Genomic DNA, 12,780 nt, shown 5'->3' on the forward strand with positions numbered 1-12,780 from the left:
TAGTTTTCACTGTCACTGCAAACAGAATTCTCAAAGATGGGCCTTTCTCTTGTTTTCCAGGTTGTAACTGGACTTCTTCGCAGAGCGGATGAGGTGAGGAAGTTTATTTCCTAGAAAAGGTGTCTTGTGAATCCACTGTGATCTCTTGGTCCAGCCTGGCTTCTGCAGATGTTGTTGCTTACTAATACCAAGCCAGTTTACTGCGTAATGAGTCAGCCATGCTGGCGTCCTGCAATACTTCCTTTTGTTCTTCATTTCCTTTCTTGGGGAGTACAGTGGCTCTCAAGCCATGTCTTTGGGGAATTTCCAGCTACAGAGCAGGATTTATTGAGAAGCCAAATGCACAACTTTCAGACACCCATATACAGTTGTGTATGCTTTGTGCAGCACAAGTACTGGGCAAAAAATGCAGGTTTTTGTTGTATTTGTGCAGACTTGAAACTGAATTTAGGTTTGCCCATGCCCATGGTGTTCTATGATTGTTTTGCCTTTCCTTCAAGCAGTGAGTCTCCCTGTGCAGATAGCCACAGAGAACTAATTGTAACTTCTCAAGGTAGATCCCTCCTAATGGAAATGAGACTTTTCTTTTTAAAGAGGGAGGACAGTGCTATTGAAGAAACCCAAAACCTTCTGGCAGGAGCTGGCAAAAGCTCAACTAAATGATCCAGAGAAGATTCTGATGGTATCCTTGGCAGCTAGAATTGTATCTGTTTAGGCAGTTGCCTTGTCTGAGTGTGGCAAGAGAAACTCTGCAGCTCTGCCAGTGTTTATTATGAGGTGCTAGCTCTATTCATTCTGAGACATCATGTGTTCTTAAATTTAGTGTTGTTATAACTGACCCCTGAGACCTCTGCAATCTAAGGATTCTGGAAGAAACATTGTGGAGGCTTTACTGGCTAGTTACTTCTTTTGTATTTTTGTCTTATCTTCATGTAGCTCATGTTGATCTGTGGTAACAGAAAATTCTGCGACCACTACTGTTTTGGGTGGAATACTGCCTTGTGACATTGCCACTGTGTCACTTCATGTCTTTGGCCTGCAAATTCTTCTTGCCCTTCATATCACTCTGTCCTAAGAGTAAAGACCTGCAGCTCAGTCCCCTCAGTTTGTGCTCTGCTTCCCTTTCTCGGGTATGTCATGCCACTGTTGTCTGGATAAGGAGAGCCTGTGCAAGGTGTTCCAGAAACGTGGGTTCTAGTAGCCAAGGGAACAGAATATTCTGCATTTGCTGTGAGCAGCCTATCTTCTGCAAGCTGTAAAGCAGCGCTGAAGATGAGCGAAGGATGTTTGAGGTGTGTTAAGACTTGCAGGTGAGACAGAGATAACAAGGGAGAGCAGGTAGGCATGAAGTGAGAGTGATGTTGTTTAGCCAGCGTGGATTTGCAGTGCTGTGGCACTGCTGATAGCAGCGCCTGGGAGGGAGATGGTACATTGTGATATGCAATGGTTTACACTGATTTGCTGACATGATCCAAGAAGCACAGTTTATTTGGAGGTACGGTGTAATAACTTGCTCCTCCAGCAAGCCCTTTTGCTGAACTGAAAAATAACATGGTCAGTGACTTTCAAAAATTAGACCTTATGCTTCTTTGCGATTTGGATGCCAGAGAAATCCATTAATTTCCTTTTCTTAACTGAGAAAATCTCTTTGCCATACAAGGTTACTCTACCAGAGTGGCATTTCTGCAGTGGTAAATGGGATTCAGAGCTTGCTCTGCCTCCATCTGTATTAAGAAAGATGGCAGATTGCTGACAGAATCCATGCATTAGTTAGGATGTGTGTGCCAACCTGCACGTAACAATGCTTGCAATGATTACAGAGAGCTCCTTTGCACCCAGTTGGCAGTGGTGGGTTCAGAGATTTGGATGCCATGTTCTGAGTCATTATGTATTACTGCCTCATTTAAGGAAGTGCCTGGCTGCTTAGTGCCAGAGGGGTGATATCAGACACAGCTGTGATCTCCACACAGAAAGCTTCATTCAACTGATGCAAATGTTATTTTACTCCCCTTGTGTATCCAGGCTGCTTTCAGTAAGATTCCTATAGGATTCATACCTCTTGGAAAGACCTGCACTTTGAGCCACACTCTCTACCCTGAGAGTGTGAACCAAGTACAGTAAGTATTATGTGTTTCTGAAACGCAGCTTTAGTTTGTTTTCAAGGAGCAGTGCTTCTTGGTAGTTTGACACTTTCTTTTTCTTCTGTATTACATAGAAATTGGAGGTATCTGGGCAGAGCCTGATGATTCAGGTTGATATAAAATAGTTTTGTCCACTTCTAAACTGAAGTCTAGTCAATTAATCTTTCTTTTCCTCACACTTAATTCCCTTTCGATATTTCCTTCCTTTCCTTCCATGCTAACAAGTATATTTTTCCTTGCTACTGAAATCTGTTCACTCTAGTTCTCCCAGTCACTAATTAGCATTCTTATTCACTGGGCCCTTGCTGGTATCCATTGCACATAAAATCCATGAGACAACTGGCTTAACATCCTTCATTAATGCCACCGGAGTGCTTTGAAGCTCAGCAGGATGGACAAGGTTGCAATCAGTAGCAAAGATTAAAATAATAATTAATATCTGAGTTCTAAAGAAGCTGTTTAAAATGAGTAATCTTCTTGCCCCCAGGTAATGAACTGTGCAGGTGATACTGCAGCATACTGGTGAAGCTGAAAGGAATTTGGTCAGTAGGCTGCTGAGCAACCTGCACATGTAACAGAACCTGACTTAAGGAGTTTGGAAGTGATATTTTAAAAAGAAATACTTTGGTTCTTTGTCACTATTAGAGCTATTCTTTGGGGTGTAGGAATTGCAGAGATAGCGCGGGAAGGCAGGAGCCTGGAGAAAAGAAAGGCTGAGAAAGAAACAGCTTCCTTCTCTGTCTGTGTCCTAAGCGTGATGAAGCCAAAGGCAGTTTCACTTGTTGATTCACCTAGACATTGGGTTGGATCTGCAAACTGTTTGGTTTGGTTGCTTTCCAGCTGAAACAGTGGAATTATGCACAGTGGGGAATTCAGATTTTACCCAACTTTGTTTAATTAGAGAAAAAAAAAAAGAGGTTTCAATGAAATACATGCTTCAAAGCCTGAGTGTAGAGATTTCTTTTGTGAGCAAGAGCACTTTGATTACAAAGTCATTAGTGCTACCTTTTATGACAAGAAATGAGGCGGTATCTTATTTAATGTCCATGACTTAATGGAGGCCAAAACAAAATGACAACTGCTAATAGGTAGCTTTAAATTGATTAAGAACTTGAAAATGTGTTAGCATACCAAGGTGATGCAGTCCCAGGCATGTGAATTGAGATGGGTCTCATGCTGATTCCTTCCCTCCTAGGTTGTTACTCTCACTGCCAATTAAATAAAACTATGTTTGGATCCTTAATACTTATCCAAACCAGCAGCTAACAGAGTTGGTGCATGATCTAGTAGATTAACTGAAGAAGGAAAAACCTCTCTGCACAGCTTAGGCTGGGAACTTCCTTTTTCTTTTCTGGTCTTTGCTGTTTGTTAGGATGCCTTTGGGCCTTGTTAGGCTTTGTCACAGCTTGCACCCACCTGGTTTGCTTTCTTATTTCAAGGAAGTGAAGCACTTTTACATAATTCTTGGGGCTGCAAGAAAAAGCCCCACCAGGATGGTAGTGGAATCTGCTGGGGGGAAGTATCACTTTAAAGCTTATTCCTTGTTTGTTTTCCTTCTTTCCTATTTGTTTTGCAGACATATTACTAACGCTACCTTGGCTATTTTGAAGGGAGAGACAGTTCCACTTGATGTGTTGCAGATCAAGGTAAAAACATCTGCTTGTTTGGAGCCCAACATTCCTAAAACTTTCCTATTCTTACATTGTTCTGTTTAAATAGACTACTTTTCCTCTGTGTCGAGCTGCTGTGAATTATGGCTTATCATATCAGCAGTCCTGTTGGCAGTCATTTCTCCACTGTATGCTACAGCATCACCTAGTTTTAAATGGAGAAAATACTTGAATGGCTGAATATATTTTGGGGGGAGTTAAGATGAGTTTAGATGAATGCAAAACTTAATTAATATTCCTGTAGAAGTAGTGAGAGATAACAATAGCCGTCTAAGCTGATTTAATAAATTCAAGTGCATTGCAGAATTAATAACTTTCCAACTGAAAGGTGTGAAATCAGAAAGCTTTTCACTGTGCTCAGTATGGGGTTTTTTTAGTATCTATTATTTTTCGGTTACATTGTAGAACAGAGGTTTCTGCAGCAAGAACTTAGTGCTGCTGTATAAGAACACCTTGCTTTTGGCTGACACTATCCACAGAACGAAATGGCTATTGCTGGGTGTGCAGTCAAACTCAGTCAACCCTTTAAAAAATTCATGTTTTATATTTCTCGCTGGGAGTAAATGGAATGTGTAACACTTAAGTTCAGGTTGACCTTTATGGCTGTTAGCTATTTATCATGCCTTTTCTGTCAAATTCCTCTTTCGGGATTAATCAGAATTCGGGTTCTATATAGAAATGAAATTCTCTGCTTTCAAAAAACAAAGTTGGAAAAAAAAGATAAGAGAATGCAATTTTGCACTTTTTAATTCTCTTCGCAGGGAGAAAAGGAGCAGCCCGTGTTTGCACTGAGTGGTTTAAGATGGGGATCTTACAGAGATGCGGGAGTTAAAGCTAGCAAGTAAGGAAACATCATTCTTGAAGCATCTTGTCTAAAAAAATAACCCTCTGTTGCAAAAAAGCCTCTTTTGAATATAGACATTTGACAGACAGAAGCACAGACTCTTTTTTAGATGAAGCATTACACACGAGTGTAAAACATTTCAGGGTTTTTGTCATTTGAAATAAACATGTATTTAGTGCTGACCATTTCTGAAGTTAATTGCTTTCCTCTCGCCTTTTGGTGCCCATCTCTGGACCTTTGTTCAGATTGCATCAGTGGAAAAAAACTCTCCCTTGAGTAAAGTCTAAGTAAAGTGATGGATTGTTGTTTTTCATCAGTTGCCAATGAAAGGATGGAGATTCTGTAACTCAATTCCAACAAGGGACATCAAATGCAGTAGAAATGCCCTTCAGCTCCTGCCAGAAATGACATGGACCGCACTGTCTGGTGACGGTTTTCTGAATGCTAAACTAATAATCGTTGGGTTTTCTCCAAGTGGATATTTAACATGCCACTGTCTGTGTGTATCAAATTACTGGCATTATCTGGTGAAGGAGCAACGAGGTCAAATCAGACCTGCCATAGAGGAATTGCAGGACAGGGTGCTGCTGACCACTAAGTAACATATATGATATGTTTTGTGAATGAGCTATCTGCAGGGAAGCAGGAGATAGCCCACCTCTGGCATCTGGCAGGTAATTAAGTAGGTTTGAGAGGTGATGTGGGATAGGAGAGATGTTGTAAACAGCCTGAGTGCTTGTGCTGGAGAAACATAGGATATGCCTGGTTGCTTGTGTGGGTGCTGACTTGGCTATGCTGTGGGCTCTCCTGCTAATTGTAGCCCCAAGATTAAGGAAGTGCACTTCTCTCCTCTCTGTTCTTACTAGGCTTCCTGCCTATGCCCTGTTTTATATCTAGTGTCAGCCTTTGCATCTTTTCTTGCAGCCGCTGCCCTTCATAAGAGTCACGAACGCCATGTTGGAGACTTGACAGCACTGTTTATACTTGGGGCAGTGTGAAAGACTGAAAACCTCATTTTTCCATGAACGTTTTTGAGTGCCCAGAAAACATGCCCAGCTTGGGAAGCACTTCAGCCACAATTGAATGGAGGCTCAGCAAGCTTTGGTTAAGGACCCTGTGTCCTTGTCCTCTTTTAATACTTCTCTCTAAATGTAAACATTTGATCCCCGACAAAGGTGGAATACTGGGCTAAGTGAACTTGTAGTGTTCCAGTAAAGCTGAAAAGAAGGCACCTTGTATAAAGAGAGTTGAGCTGCAAACTGCAGTTCCAGAAATGTGTCTGGCTGCTGGTGTGTAGAAACTTGTGGTATCACAAAGCTAAAGGCTGTAGGGGAGCACTGACTTGGCAAACAAATCTATGCGCCCTAACTCCGTACAAGAATTCTCCTTCTTCCATTATCATCTGGATGTCTTAAGAGTTCTTTCCGTTCTTTTTTCAGGTACTGGTACCTTGGGCCTCTGAAAACCAAAGCAGCTCACTTTTTCAGTACGCTTAAGGTAAAAAATAACTGAGGGATGGAGGGGAAATGTTTTTGATGATTGTGTAACTTGGAAATGAAAAGGCTGACTGCTTTGTACACTTTATCTGCATTCTGGTGGCAATATAAAATGGGAGAGAAACTTGCTGAAAAACCTAGCAGTTATTAAAATTTTCTAACTTACAAAGAGGTGAAGGGGAGGCAGAATAGCTCTGCCTTAGATAAAATCTTTTCTAAGTATCTGTTGCTGCAAGATCACCAGAGGGAGCCAGTAACCACCTTTGGAGCTGGAGAGTAGCAGTGGTGCTAAACACAGCACTGAGCATGTTCTATCACCTTTTCTGAACAGTATTTCTTATGATAACACCTCATTATGATTTATTCATCTGGCAGAAGTTACATATGTATTCAGACTGCTCATGAGTAGTGATAATCAGTTTTCTGCATGTAGCAAAGTGGAAATGAGGATTCATAGCTTCTATCTCACCTTTAACTTGCTTAAAGTTGGCCCTAGAAAGATGAAAATTTGACCTGTGTGAGGGGCAAGGCACTTTCTCTCACGTGCCTTTCTCTTTTCTCTGAACATATGAGGAGCCTCATGAAAAGGCTGTGGGGATACCCAGATGCTGCAATGGTAGATGAGATCGTGCAGCCAAAGAGTTAGGCTGTAATGTATTCATGAACGATTTCCCCCTGCTCCCCATCCCCAAGAGATTTGAGATGATGATTCTGTATGCTGATTTTCTAAGGAGAAACTTATTCTTCACCTCTCTCCAGCTCCTTTCTCATTCTCCTTGGGGTCTTAGTGAGTGGCAGTGATAGTGAGTCTCACTGGTGAGTTATTCATTCTGCATTTAAAAGATCTGTTTAACCTGCTGAAGGTTAAAGAGAAATGCCCACTTTTTCAGCTATTAAGAGAAAAAAGTTTCTACCTGATCTCCCCCAGCTGTGCTATCCATTGTTTTATGTGCCTCCTATGTTACTGTTTTGTTAATTTCTGTAAGAAATGGTCCCAGTCTGCTGAGTTTAATCTTTTCCAAGCTTGTCCTTGCTGCTGTGCACTATATCTTGGTTGATTTTGCTGTAGCTGTCCTTGGAAATGGAAATACATTTTTAAAAGGAATCGTATTATTTCACCCGTAAGTTCTCTGTTCTAAGTGTTTCAAAAATAAGTTTTAAAACAAAGCAAGAGAAAATGACCTTTGTCTCTGGGGTCAGTGTCCATGTGTTTTCAGGAGCTAAGGTTCTGCTATAGCTCATCAATTTCTGGCATTGGAATCTGAAATTTCACTGAGAATTATGTGTTATTTTATTTCCTCAGGTACCCTATAAAGCTTAGCTGACTTGTCTGAAGACCTGCTGTGTACTCTACAAGCACCTGATCTTGATTTTTTGAGGTGCTGAGGAACAAAAGCCTGCCAGATTTGGGTGCCCTTGGCTGCATGCAGCGCTGTAGTCTTTGCCTTTTGGCACTGGGCGACACTGTGCAGCTGAGCTGCTTCTTGAGGTTGCCTTTGTGCCATGCAGAAAGCAGTCGCGCTTTCAAGCCTTAATGTTGACCTTACCAGTTTGGGTTGTTTCCCACAGCCAGAAGCAGCCATCTCACCCTGCCACACATCTGCAGCAAAGAAAACATCCCTTTAGCCTTTCCTTATAGAGAGGAAAGTACCTCAGTGCTGTGTAGGGAAGGAGTAGATTAGTAGACTTGGGATCTGCGTGGATACGCTTTCTCAAGCTGCAGAGACATAATCTGACGTGAATCTAGAGACCAAAAAGTAGACTGAGGCAGTGGCAGCATCTGGGTAGCCCTGAAGTAGTGCTTGTGATCACAGGATGAATAGGCTGTAGGAATCAGCAGAATAAACAGTAAGGTTCTCAACAAAACACCCCTCTGTCTTTTGTTTGTTTTTTCCATGTAAATCCAAGGAATGGCCTCAGAAACACCAAGCTGCTCTCATGTATCTGGGTCCAACTGAGAGACCTCCAGATGAGCCAGAGGAGAAGTCATCCAGGCCTCCTCTGTACGTGAGGCTTTACAGACGACTTTGCTTATACTGGTCACGTCCACGAAGAGGTGAGGTGTGTGCAGTGTTATGGCATAAAGTCACAGGCAGCCTTTATTTATCCAATAGATCAGAGCTGTGGATTGTTTCGTTTGGTCTTATTTTTCTCCACTAGTTTTTTTCTTCTCTTTTATGTCTGTCCCTTTTGCTGCCTTTCCAAAAAAAATTATTGTAATTTCAACATTGACTTTGTCAAAATACTTTTTTTTTATTTTCTTTTTTTTTTGTTAATGTTTTTCAGAAATAGAACAGAGTAGTTCAATGCTTGTGACCTTATAAGCAAAAATGCCTTTGTAAAGAACTCAACTGTGTTCAGTGGGCTTACAGTTGCTTGCCACTGAAATACCTCATTCCCCTGTAGAATGACTTCTTTGTGTGGAGAAAGGAGCATCTCTTGTTTTCCTTTGAGGAAGGAATGAGTGCTGAAACAGAACAGCAAGCATTACTGCAGGAGGCAGTAAAACTTGAGCTGTGCAGAAGCCTTAAGTTTCTCTTACTACCTCACTTGGAAACCCCAGGCATAAATTCCCTTCTCTGTGTTCCATAAGTCACTCCAGAGAGGTTAGTTAGGCAGCTCATGTTGCAGAGTGCAAAAGAAAAGGAGCATGCATGTTGTGCGCTATGTAATGATGCAGCCTCAGCTGGTGCTTCCCATTCTTCCTAGAGGCTAGAAGAGAGGATTCAGATAGAAGCATGGACTAAGTAACCTGTATGGGAGAACCGAACCCTGGAGCTTTTTCCTAAGGTGCATGTTACCACAGCATCCTGAACACTGGCTATCCTGGGGTTTTTCTTTGTGGTAGCTGCAGTACATGTTCCTGTAATACTAGTCTAGGAGGTTGGTTAGTCCCTGGGCATAAGAACTCACAGGGCTGCCAGATAATGTGCTTGATAGTCTTTCCTGCCACTGTGTGAACACCAGTGGTTATTTCCTTTTTTTTTTTTTCCTACAGTACTTCCAAACTTTTGATGTTTGAAAGAAAGCTATTGTGGTAACAGTGGGTCAAAGTGATTTTTGTGGCTGGTATTGATGTTTTGTACGTCTCAGCAGTGAAATGATTATCTTTTTAAGTAAATTTCCCTTAATGTTATCTTCTTGTATTGGCTTCATAGAAATCCCCCAGGAGGTTGCCCCAGAGGACTGGCAAGAACTGAAGCTCTCCACCGTTGAACTTTCCATTGCAACTCAGAACAGACAGCTTGATCTGACAGTAAGACCATCGTATTTCACTGGATTCCAAATGCTTCCTGCCCACACAGTTTTCCTTTATTGCTTAACTCTCATTCTTTTGTCTTCATAAGTAAAATGGTACCCTGTGCAAGTTGGAGCCCATAATTGAATCTAGGAAAGGGCAAACTTCAGAGCTGGTGTAAAAGCTCTGGAGACTTCTGTAGAACAAATGCAGTGCGATCAGGAAGAATCTGTGTAACCTGAAGGTTTCATTAGTTGAGTGGAAGCTTTAGCACTACTAAGGAGGAAACAAGGCATCAGGATGGACACTCCTTTCCTTCTTGACCCACGGGAGAGGGGAAATCAGATAGAGAAATTTGATCAGTGAGTGCTGGAGTGTAGCTGTGAACGTGAATGTCTGCCTAGAAATGTGGCTTCTTGTCTCCCTTCCAACTTACAGAGTAAAGTGTTAAGTAGAAATGGCACTAAAGAAAGGACAAGGGGCTACAGTGAGTTAGAGAACAGGAAATGTGGGTGGCTGTGGAAGAGCAGAACATGGGAGCAAGGGAGCTGTTCCTGTGATAGCCTTCTGTCATGTCCTGCCCATAAGGCTTATGCTCTTTGTTGAGTGCTTTAATTACCTGTCTTTGGCTTATGTCTGTGTTTTGGTGCAATGTCATTGCTATGAAAGCTTTTTGGGTAGATGCCAGTCTTTAATTCTGCTGGAGAACTGTAGCACAGTGATCTCTTTCTCTACATGTCCTTCTCTTGGCTGCAGCAAACCGTAGCCACTATCCCAGACTGACAGGAGCTGTTGGACTTTCTGCAACGTGTTTCTTATGCAGAATTCAGACTCTTTAAGAACCTGAAAATCTGAGTTATGTTGATAGGTTATCCTTGTAGGATCAGATTAACAAATAAATAAATAAAAATCAAATGAGGCAAGTCTAGACTTAAAATTGCCTCCTGTGTTCTCCTTAGCCTGTACTACATAAACATTAGTTTCTTCCTCATCAGTGATTCATGATTTGCACTGCCGGTGTCCTAGTAATTGTAGAAACAAGACTGACCCTACCAGAGTATTTTTTTCTTTACGGACTTTCTGATGTCCCTTGGACAAAATATCCCTTGTCTAGATGTCCCCTAAATTAGAGTCATTGATACGATGTGAGAAAGACCTATCAGGAATTGAAAAATCTCATTGGCATGAACTAGCCTGTACATCCCCCCCTCCTTTTTTTTTCCCCCTTATGTCTTCAAGATGTGCTTTAATACTTTTATTTAACAAAGAAACAGTGTAGGGTTCTCTCTTGTTTCTCTTGCATTTCGCAGAGAAATGGGTGACTTCCAATTAGGGCAGTTGTACTTCTTCTGTTTCTATAACTGGATGTATATTGATCTTACATCTTTTTTGCTACTGATCGGCACCCCGTATATCTGCCTTTGAATCCTCCTCTTGAAGCCATTGTCCCTGCAGCCATCAAAGCTGAATCACAGTACTGTCAAATGGACATCAGGGCATCAGGGCTAAATACTGCCAGCCAGTCCTGTCTTTCTTTCTCACTCATGCCCAGGCTCTCCTGTGAAGCTGATGAAGCTATGCAGGTGCAGCTCAGGCACTGACAAACTTACTTCTGCAGATACAGCAAAGGAACAAAAGGAGTTCCACTTCTAAATGTATTTGGTTTTACTTTTGACATTTTGATTGTATCTGTGCTAGGACTTTTGCCAGAGCAGAAACGTTTACTTCAATTAAAAAAAAAATAAATATGATTTACATCTTAATCAAAGTTGCTTTCTCAGCAAAAGCTTTAATGTCTACTCAGTTTAATGCTGCAAACGGGAAAGTAGCTAAGTAAGGAATTGAAAGGAGTAATAATGAGAGCACTTTGATCTCAAAATTGTATTGGTTAAAATTCTCTTACTGTAGTGTTTGGTGGCTGAATGCAGCATCGTTATACCGCTGCTTCAGGTCATGAGAGATCCGCCAATTAGAAATCTCTGTGAGCAGAAGTAACAGTCTTTGATAAGTGTGCCAAACATAACAAGAGCCAAACATGTGAGTCATTATTTCAATTCTTACAGCATTTATTCTTGAATAATCTTCAATGAGAAACTGTTCTCTATAATTCTTAATCTGTGTCCCACGGGTCAAGAAAGGAGAAAAAGTATGAAGTGCGTATTTTGTCTCTTTCAGTGGGACAAAGAGCTGGCTGTTTTGTAACGTATTTCAGTATCATGAATGTGGCGTTTTGAAATATCAACTGCTTCATTTCTGAATCTGTTTTTTGTGTGTGTGTGTGTGTGTTTATTTTTTTGCTTAGCGCACTGAAGACTTCATGAATATTTGCATTGAAGCAGATACTGTCAGCAAAGGACAGTTTGTGAACAGAGGGTGAGTATGGGAACACTGCAGTAAAAGATGCCCAAATCTCCATGCAAGTCGGAATGCTGATTTTCTGGGAGAGTATGTTATGTTTCTCTCTGATATTCTGCTGTAGAATTCTGCAGCATAGGTCAGCGGTCAGTGATGCTTTGTGGAGATTGTTTCATTCTTTAAAATTGTTACAGATTTTCTTTTTCTGGAAACAAGGCAGATCAATTTACCTTGAGTTCTTCCTAGCTTCATGTACCTTTCATCTTTCTGCCCACTGGGACTGGATGGCGCTACTTGGGCAACACCATCATAACCAGCGCTTTGTAGGCAACCATAAACTCCAGAATCTTTTACCTCTTGCTGCTTGGTGGTTTAAGAGTCACAGAGCTGATAAGCTTCTACTAGTGGTACCTGGAATTTCTGAACTCTGATGAGACACAGCTTTTAAGTGAAGGGCTCTCTTTCCTCAGTAACTCTTGAAGATAGGAGGTTTGAGCTTGAACAACTTTTTGAAGATGTGAATTTACATAAGGACTGTAAGCAAATTTGTCATATACTGAGCAGGGAGGCTGCAGGTATGAGGAGGCAGCACATAGAGAAAGAGTGAGCATGCATTTCTTTCCTGTGTTTGGGGTGTTGTCATGTAATGTGTTTGTTCCTCTGCTCTCACCAAATATGAATCAGAACTGCTTTTTCCAGCTCCTCCATGCTGTCCTACCAGCAAATATACTGCGTCTTCGGTGCGGTTTTTATTACCAATTGGTTTTCTTACTAAATTCAAGGCTGCTTTTCTGTATGACCGTTTTATTTCCTCATGCTGTTTTCTAGTTATAGGGCCCCCTCTAGTGAAATCAGGTGAAATACATTTTCGGTTACATTTTTCACCTGATTGTCATCACTCTAAGAATTCCTGCATGAGTGTCTTGTTTGTCACGCTAGTAGCAGAAGTACGCCCCTTATTTGAGTATCCCGCGAGCCTCAGTGGGAATATAGTCTTCTGATGTATGCATTCATAGTGGATCAGGATGCCACCTGC

The 12,780-nt window shown here is 41.5% G+C and overlaps 1 protein-coding gene across 1 annotated transcript in view; it reads left to right on the forward strand.

Moving 5' to 3' along the window:
* Positions 1-12,780, forward strand: part of AGK (acylglycerol kinase) — a 31,168-nt gene that overhangs the window by 12,650 nt on the left and 5,738 nt on the right. Inside the window, exons 6-13 of the mRNA XM_072361529.1 lie at positions 61-93; positions 2,023-2,117; positions 3,718-3,787; positions 4,573-4,652; positions 6,095-6,152; positions 8,060-8,207; positions 9,310-9,407; positions 11,692-11,762. Of these exons, the coding sequence (XP_072217630.1) occupies positions 61-93; positions 2,023-2,117; positions 3,718-3,787; positions 4,573-4,652; positions 6,095-6,152; positions 8,060-8,207; positions 9,310-9,407; positions 11,692-11,762 (653 nt within the window). The remainder of the gene's footprint in view (positions 1-60; positions 94-2,022; positions 2,118-3,717; positions 3,788-4,572; positions 4,653-6,094; positions 6,153-8,059; positions 8,208-9,309; positions 9,408-11,691; positions 11,763-12,780) is intronic.

Source organism: Excalfactoria chinensis, chromosome 1, assembly GCF_039878825.1.
Source record: "Excalfactoria chinensis isolate bCotChi1 chromosome 1, bCotChi1.hap2, whole genome shotgun sequence".
Classification (NCBI taxonomy): Eukaryota; Metazoa; Chordata; class Aves; order Galliformes; family Phasianidae; genus Excalfactoria; species Excalfactoria chinensis.